The sequence below is a fragment of the Atta colombica genome, unplaced genomic scaffold, assembly GCF_001594045.1.
Source record: "Atta colombica isolate Treedump-2 unplaced genomic scaffold, Acol1.0 scaffold10, whole genome shotgun sequence".
NCBI classification, from domain to species: domain Eukaryota; kingdom Metazoa; phylum Arthropoda; class Insecta; order Hymenoptera; family Formicidae; genus Atta; species Atta colombica.
In genome coordinates, this window is record NW_017259184.1 from 242,755 (window position 1) to 251,624 (window position 8,870).

Genomic DNA, 8,870 nt, shown 5'->3' on the forward strand with positions numbered 1-8,870 from the left:
AAGTACTACTTCATATATCTGTCCCTCTCTTCCCAGTCCACATATAAAATACGCACAAAAAGAAAGAAGAAGGGAGGATTTCATGTCGATCTTTTCCCAAGATATTTTCCGAGATCCTTTTGACGAGATTCTTTTTCTTTTTCTTTTTCGTACGTAAAATCACGCGATCATGATAAGCGCGACTCGCGTGCGACTGTCACGTGTTGTGTCTACATGCAGAGCGGGGACAGGAGCGAGAAAAAAAGAATGAGAGAGATAGAGAGAGAGAGAAAGAGAGAAAAAGAGAGAGAGAGAGAGAGAGAGAGAGAGAGATCAGGCGGTGGAGAGAGTGCGACGTATATACATATCTATATGAACGAAATAATACTAGACTCGTAGAGCGTATACGTCAGTCGGCCTCCATCGCGCGCGCGCGTCATCATTGGTCGTGCAAAACGGCGCACAAAGCGCATAATTTCGCAGACTCCACGCGAAAGATCCGTGTCGGCCTCGGGTTGATCTACCCAGTCATCGTCATCAAACGTCGTCGACATCAACGGAACGCGACTTCGTCCCCTAAGAAATGACGACGTGCGCGGCGACAAAGAGATCGAATTGCGTGCGTGCATACTGAAGCAGATACACAGCCTATTAAAAGGCAACTAGAGTGTGTGAGAGAGAGAGAGAGAGAGAGAGAGAGAGAGAGAGAGAGAGAGAGAGACAATATTGTCGAGTGACAAATAGGTACATAGTGACATATAGGTGGACAGGTGACCCCATCAGGGTGAAGGGGTGTGTTGCTCTTCGACCAACAGCTGTAGCTGTGGCTCCGTTTTTCTCCGTCTCGCGATTCGATCCTACACATTCCATCTCTCTTCTACGCCCCATTCTTTCCCCTTCCCTCCGCCGTAGACGGCGGTGGTGGCGGCGGCAGCAGCAGCAGCAACAGCAGCTGAGAAGATTCTCGGCGGGGCGCACGTCGTCGTCGCGCCGCGTCGCGTCGCGTCGCGTCGTATCGCGTCGTGTCGCGTCGCACTCGCCCTAGAAGCTGTCACGCGCGCTATTAATATACCCTCCGTGGCGCACAGCAGTCGTCCACGAGCGTCTTTCGAGCGCGGACGGTAGCGGGGGAGTATCTGTGCCATGCACGGCGAATAGAAGCCGTGTAGGACGAAGCGAATCAGCGGAGAAGAGACGCTCGCACCGGGAAACGTATCGTCCACGCCGCCAAGGAAATTAGGTGACAGAGAGAGAGAGAGAGAGAGAGAGAGGGGGGGCTCGTGCACGCTGGATGTCGTGGAGCGCCGTCGACGCCGCCGACGACTGATACTACGACGACGACGTCGAGCGACGTGCACGCGATCCGATGATGCATCCCGATCCGGAGATGATGGAGCGACTCTGGGCGTGGGATCGAGTCCTGGCCGGTCGCCGGGTCATGGAACGTGTCATGGAATGGATTTTCTTGGATGTATGGTGCTGGATGTATCGGCGAGCAATGGGAATCGAACGTGAGAACATCGATGGCAACGCAGTGGCGTCATCGTCGCTGTCTCAGGAGACGTCCGCGTCGTCGGGCGGTCCGTCCACCGATCCAGCATCCGTGGGGTGCAAGAGCGAGGTGTGCCGGTATATCGCCGCCGGCGAAAAGACGCTGCTCTGGGAGAACAGCGCCTTTTTCGTCAACCTCTACCTCTTCATCGTGCTCATCGCGACATTCTGGTGAGTCCAGTCGCCAGTCGCCAGTCATCAATCGGTCCAGTCTTGATGCGCGTGCGTTGTTCCTTCTGTTGTTCCAAAGCCGCTTTCTTCGACCTACGTTGTAAAAAGCAAACAAAGGAAACGTTCTTTCGAGCACTCCCGCGCTCGTCGACTCGTTTTTCATCTGTTCGCCATTCCGGCAGTTTCGCTCGCTTGTTCGCGACATTCATGTGAAAGATCTCTCTCTCGTAATGCGAGCCTTCTACAATAAGCCATTAGTCCTAAATTAGAAGCCAGAAGCTAAAAATTAACGACTGTGATTGGTCAATTTCTAGCTTCTTACCTCTGATTTGACTAATTGTAGAATGTCTCTTATCCTTTGTTTTCCAACACATTGCTTCCGCTGGAAATCTCTATTCTTGAAATGGAGTTATACGAAAAACTAAGGAAATACTTATGCCCGTATTTCATAGTCATCAGGCCTTATGGGTCTTCTACAATAAGCCTTATTAGTCATAAATCAGGAGTCAGAAGCTAAAAATTGACGACTGTGATTGATCTATTTCCAGCTTCTAACTTCTGATTTATGTTATGATAGGCCACTGGCTTATTGTAGAATAGAATGCCTGTTATATTTAAGGTTTCCTTAAATTTATCTTCGGATGCTCTATAAATTATTTTATTGGCTACTGAGCATCTAAAGATAATTTTAAGGAAGTCTTAAATATAAAGTCTGACTATGAATACAGATATTAGTATGCGTTAAATATACTATTACATATTTCTCGAGTTTTTTGTATACATTCCTTTTTAAGAATAGCGGCTCAAGTCTTTTATATTTGAACTAGTTTTTCTTTGTTATTGGTATATCCAGACAAAAAAAGGTTCAATATAATTAGAATAAAGCACATTTCCTATGCTCAAAATGAAAGGGACATAATAGAAAGGCAAATAACAGGAACAAGCATTAAATTTCAACCTTAGAAGTGCTGTAACATTGACTTCGCTTTCAGCAGAGATAGCAGCTTTTTTAAAATTCTTCAACACGATTGATTCCTTTCAGTTCCTTCAGTTCGGATCTAAATCAATTATGTCGAGGTATTTTACAATCATTGCAAAGATGTTGCTTTCTGAACGTAGTCATTTGTTACTTCAATTTGCTCGAGTAATATTGCTTTATGGATGTATTTTCAATTTTGTCGAAGATAATTTTTCGTTTTGTTTTTTATTCATACAGCATAGAAACTTGCAGCATCATCACTACAATATTTGCAATATTACTGCAATATTGCAGAAATGATCTACTCGGACAAAAAGGGAACTCGGAGGAAGATTCGGAGAATTACGCAGTTCGCGAGAGAACGTTTCTTTCCATTTAAAGAGCTATGCGTTTAAAGGACACGGTTTCTCCCATTCGCCGTCACTCTCGGCTCTCTAGTCGTCATCGACACTACGGCTTGTCTTTATGTCGGCTATATATTATTACGTTGACAGTTATCGTTTTCGTTGCGTCTTTCCCGTCTTCACGTGCACGTTGTGCGACGTGCCGCGCCTCCGGCCGTTCGTGACGTCACGCCGCGCAGCATTACAGCTGTTTTACGTTTCGTGTGCACAAGAGTAACTTCGCCTTCTAGGTCAAGGCCCCCTTTCCGAACGGACGAACGCTCGTGGGGAATTGGCGCGATACGCGCGCGCGCGCACACACACACACACCACGTAATCGGACAAGTGTGTAGTATGTCGTAATCGCGTGTCCGATTATTCGTAGTAAAGCGCGTAAATGCGCGGTGTTATTTGGAATGACGATCAGCGTCAACAAGACGTACTTCATCGTCCGCTGTTTACGTACATATATTGACGCTTCACTTCCGGTATGCGAGTTTTCCTATCTACACGTTTACTTCTTTCATACTTACGTTTTAAAGCTTCTTTTATGTCTTCCATCCAATTTGCGGTTTTAATTTACATCTTTTATATTTGATTTAAGTTCTCATTTTTTATTTACGACGTTTTTACATATTATGTTTTTACATATTTACATTTACCTCGCTTCCTTCCTATGCGAACGAAAAATGCTCTTGCGATCTGCGTAGTTTTCTTAATCTTTTTCCGAATTTTTGTTCAATTAGATAAAATAATAATATAACAAGTTACGCTATAAAATATTAAGTTTGTTCTTTTACGGTTTTAATTTGTGCTGTATGGATATAACATTCTCCAATGAAAGTAACAAAGACAAACTAAATTAATCCTTAATATACACACCTTTGGATTATTCGTGCATTTCTTTATTCATGTCCATTTCCTTTCTTTGAAATACTATCTAATCAAATATACCTTTCTCTTTTCTATTCCTAAAGAAAGTTTGGCATCTAAAGAACAAATTTTGTGCGTTGCCGACTTCAATTCATGCGTATCCTTTAACTGACATAACCGAATTCCGAAGTTCACTTCTGGGTCATAAATGACTCAACATGTGTACAGAGTGTATATTTTTTGTAACTAAACAATTTTTATTTTTTTCTTTATATCCAACTAATTCTCGGTTGTATTGCGGGAATATTTCACAAATTATTAAAAAAGAATTTAATCTCAAAATAGTATAGTAATAAACACGATTTTTGGCACTCTTGTGCTAAATGTTATCATAGTAATATCATATATAATATTATGTTGTCTGTAATGTTTTAAAGAACATTTTCCTAATAAATTATAAGTTTTTTTTAATACAATAGTAACAAAATGTATTGTTCAAAATGTAAATGCAATATTTCTTCAATTTATATTTCATTCATGCATATTAAAAAAAATAATTTTCAGGTTACTCAATAACTAAACTTTTTGGACGGTCGATACTTAAACTATTTCTTTATTGTAGCTTGCAATGTCAATTTTAAGGTATTGAATCATATTTTTCCTTTAAACATTTTTGTTTCAGTTTTGCATTTTTGTATGAAACAGCATTTTTCTCATTTTATTAATTATATTTAGTTATAACAATTTATTTACAATTTATTATGAACATATACAATTGTACAAATACAAGATATCAAAATATAAGTAAAAATCGTTTAATAATTTTTATATACTTGTAAAAATGATGAAAATTAATCCAGAACACGAATGGTTGAACATGTGTAGTAAAAGTGTCCAAAAAAAGAGTACTAAGGGTTAATTTAATCAAATAAATAATTTTTTCTTAGTGTAGATTCTTGGTCGAATAATTTTTCTCAATTCAATTCTCAATGAGATGCGATTAATCCAGTTAAGCACAAATGTTTACAAAAGATTGAGAAATGATCTGAATGTGAATATCATTAAGAGCAGTACGTACAAACAATTTGTTTTCCTCGCGATATAATTTATAAATTTAAATAAAATGAAGATGACGTTTGCTACGCATCGAAATGATAAATCAAATTTTTTATTTCGCGTATTGATTTTTGTCGCGCCAGTGTGCGAATTGTTTATTGGATAAGATTGACAGAAATGATTTTGTAATGAGTTATATATGTAATACGAGTACGTACGCATAATATATACTTAATATATAATATAGAAATAAATGAAGATCCGTACCTAACAAATACAGAAAAACCTGATGCCTTTTTCAGTCGAGATAAAATAGATGGATGCAGGGAGTCCATACGAGAATGACTGCTAAATTTCAAGCTTTTTACAGAATTTATGTATCAATGGATTGTTTCAGATCTTTTTATACACGATATTCACATTTTTGTAAGATTTCGAGAGTCCTTTCGTATAAAACAGAATACTTAAAGACCCCAGTGAAAAATTTTCAAATTCTTTATATAATTTTTCAAAATTTCTAAAAATTTTATAAAATTTTAAAAACCTTCTCTAATTTTTTATACGAATTAGAATACTTTTCAGAAATGCTGAGACAGTTTGGATTTTTTTTAGAATTTTTTATATATATAAATTCCGAAATATTCAAAGATTTCTTATTCTATAATTTTCGAAAAAGGAAGATATTTTCAGAAACATTCATAAATTTAAAATAAGAGAAATTCTTAAAAATACTATAAGATGTAGTGAGAATTTTTTTTTATCAGGAGAAACAAACAAAATCCTCTGTCATTTTAACTACAAACAAATAGATCTTACTTTTTTGTGGTATTATTTCCTTTGTTACAAATTTTATATATATATATATATATATATATGTGTGTGTGTGTGTGTGTGTGTGTGTGTGTGTGTGTGTGTGTGTGTGTGTGTGTATATCGATTGTGACTAAGAAATTCTTGAGAAATTCTTGCCAGAAATCGATTTATCCTTATTTTTTCATTGTACTAAATAAATTAGTATCACGACTCTTTCTGGTTGCTCATTGATCCAAACGGTCTTATGCTATATTATACTTATACATTTTACACATAGAATAACCTTAATTGTAACACGTGCTGCTTGTTGCAGGATCTATACTTTAATGGGAATGACGTCACCATTATTTCCATATAAACTTGTCGCCGTGTATTGTATTAGCCAATTGATAATCGCTTACAAATTCATGGACACCTTGGCCCCTGCAGTGTAAGTTATCGAAAGAAAATTATTACTCGCATTATGGCATCGCATTATTGCACGCTCAATACGTTGCACTTATATTTATTTCGTGGAAAAATAATCGTCGAGATAATTCGCTGAATAATATTAGTCGAGATAAATCGCTGAATAACGCGTATAATATTTCCATCATCAAATTATCTTCGATATGATTGTATTTGTCAATCATTTGCTTATTAATAGTAAAATTAATAGTAATATTAATAGAACTCGAAGATATTTCAGTAGTCGCTCGTAACAATCTTGCTCTCAATTGAAAAGGACTTGAATAAAAAACAAAAAAAACAATAGTAATCTTGATCTTTTATAAATGTAGGGAGCAAAGGGAGTGCTGTGGACTTCACTGGGTATGGCAGACCTTGAAGAAGTTGCGGAGCGAAAAACCAGGATTGGTAAAATTCTCTTTGTCTTCTCACAAGGAGGGAATCTTGAAAAGATCGAAAATTCTAATCTTCTGTTTCTAATCTTAATATTCCGTTTACAATTTTTCAGCATTGCATCGTCCTTTGTCTCGTGGCCTTCTTCCTATGGTTCCTCGACCACGTCCATACATCAACCCTTTGCTTCATGTACTACGGCATGTTACTGGCATGTATGCTACTGCGATTTCCCCTAAAACTGTTTGACAAAGCACGGGAGTACCTCTTGTCACACAAAGGTAATCGAAAACGTCTAAATTTTCCTGACAGAACAGAAGACTCGAATCTTAAATCTTAAAGATTGACTCTAGAAGTATCCATACCAAGAATCATTATTGATAGTTTCTATTTTTTTAGATTAGTATTATAGTAGTATTATATTTCTTGTGTAAAAATAGCTGTTTTAATTTTTTTATTTTTATAATTATATATTTTTTATGACGAAATATTTTGTTTTTCATCACTTTTTTTGTCTTCACAATAATTTATTCGCTTCATCCTTTTAATGATAAGAAATGTTAATACTTTTAGTGTAAACGATTAAACATAAATGATTTAGTTTTTAGATCTAACGTAATTAACTTTAATTTTGGACTATTTAACAATATAATTATGTACAATGTATAATTATCTAACTTTAACTGAAACACTTGATTAGGAGATGTAATTAAAGAACCATATTAATCTTTAACTAAGAAAATTTTTAATTTCAATCACAAACCGAAAGTCATATATTCGATCAAAGCGGATCTTATTACCTAATAATTAGCTTTATGTGAATTTTTACAAATTCCAGTTTAAGCAAACGATTTACGCACCGATTATTTGTTAGTTTTGAAAGCAGAATTAAATTTATTGAAAAAATTTTCTCTTATATTCTCTTATATTTTCTCTCCTTCATTGAACTTCGACATTGAACTTAAATCTTTATTAAACTTTTTTTACACACAATACGATAATATTTCGTTATATTAACGTTTACATGAGGAAACATTTTTGATTAATCTCACTTATTTTTCAGACTGGCAATGTGACAGTGAAATCGAGGATGAGTTTTTACCTGTGGTAACAGAGGCGAGTCTGCTGGTATTAACTCGAGTGGGGGAGACGGGCGATCATTCGCCAACACCGACGAGTGTGCAATCGGACACTCAGAATGGTATGTGTTTGACGAATTACTTATCACTTATAAGTGATATACTAAATATAGTATAAATATAAATATAGTATAAATTCAACAAATCCTAAAAAAACTCGCGATTCAGATATTGGATTTTAAATATTTTCGTAACTTTTAGAGATTATCGATTCCGCAATTTTTCATATTTATTGCTTTATTTGTTCGATAATTTAAAGCAAAATAAAATTTTTAATCTTTATCCACCATTCAATCTTCTCTACATCTTTATATCTCGTCGCATTGCCTGCAGATTCTTTTTATGACGAAGATTTCATAGAGGGCCTCCAGGAGATAGCATTCAATATGCCCTCCCATGGAGAGGGTAGCACCGACGGTGTCGAACTATCGGAACTGGAGCTCAGCGTCGGCGAGAACGACGCCGAAGAGGACGGTATAAAGTTTCAGAGCGGTCATTTCGAGAAGAGTTCCTCGTCCTCTTCCGAGGAGGAAGTCTTCGACGCGAAGAAAATCGTGGCCAGCAGCGATGAGAGCAACGGCGATAGCGACTTTGAGATAATCGACAAGGAGGAAATAGCAAAGATAGAAATGTGATGAAATTCGATCGAGGTGCAAAAAAATATGGAGAGATTATCACGCGCGACATTACGTTATGATGTAAAACTGAAAGAAAATCATCTCTGATCTCTGTAACCGACCGCGAACGAGATAAAAAATTTAATCCAGCAACGATAATCAATAGCAACTTCGCTTGAAGTACAATTGTCTCAACCGAATGTGATGGTAAATTGAGATAAAGAAAATAATATATTATTTAAGTACATAATTGTCTCTCGATCGCAACGTTGTACTCGCGCGCGTACAAAGTATCGATCTTGGTCGAAGATGCGAAGAAAGCAAAATTTATTTATTTAGACAAATTCAGTCGAACGCCCGTATCTTTTGTTCTCTACGCATCTAGTCTTGCGCTACTCTCTCATTGTAAGAAAAGTAACGAAGAGTAGAAAGGCGGGGACTTAAAGAATAAGGGAACTCAACTGTAGATA

General features: G+C 37.0%; 1 protein-coding gene across 1 annotated transcript; it reads left to right on the top strand.

Annotated features, from left to right (window-relative positions):
• The first annotated feature begins 404 nt into the window (after positions 1-404).
• LOC108684111 lies at positions 405-8,856 on the top strand. The gene is made up of 6 exons (XM_018188212.1): positions 405-1,701; positions 6,118-6,234; positions 6,584-6,659; positions 6,760-6,925; positions 7,708-7,845; positions 8,117-8,856. Exons 1-6 carry the CDS (start codon positions 1,346-1,348, stop codon positions 8,416-8,418), a joined length of 1,155 nt encoding a protein of 384 aa, XP_018043701.1. The 5' UTR covers positions 405-1,345; the 3' UTR covers positions 8,419-8,856.
• Positions 8,857-8,870: the final 14 nt, after the last annotated feature.

Excerpts from the sequence above, each read along its gene's own strand:
- LOC108684111 (XM_018188212.1), top strand. The coding sequence starts at position 1,346 with ATGATGCATCCCGATCCGGAGATGATGGAGCGACTCTGGGCGTGGGAT. Across the intron at positions 6,660-6,759 it reads GGAGCGAAAAACCAGGATTG|CATTGCATCGTCCTTTGTCT; the intron begins GTAAAATTCTCT and ends ACAATTTTTCAG. Across the intron at positions 7,846-8,116 it reads GCAATCGGACACTCAGAATG|ATTCTTTTTATGACGAAGAT; the intron begins GTATGTGTTTGA and ends CATTGCCTGCAG.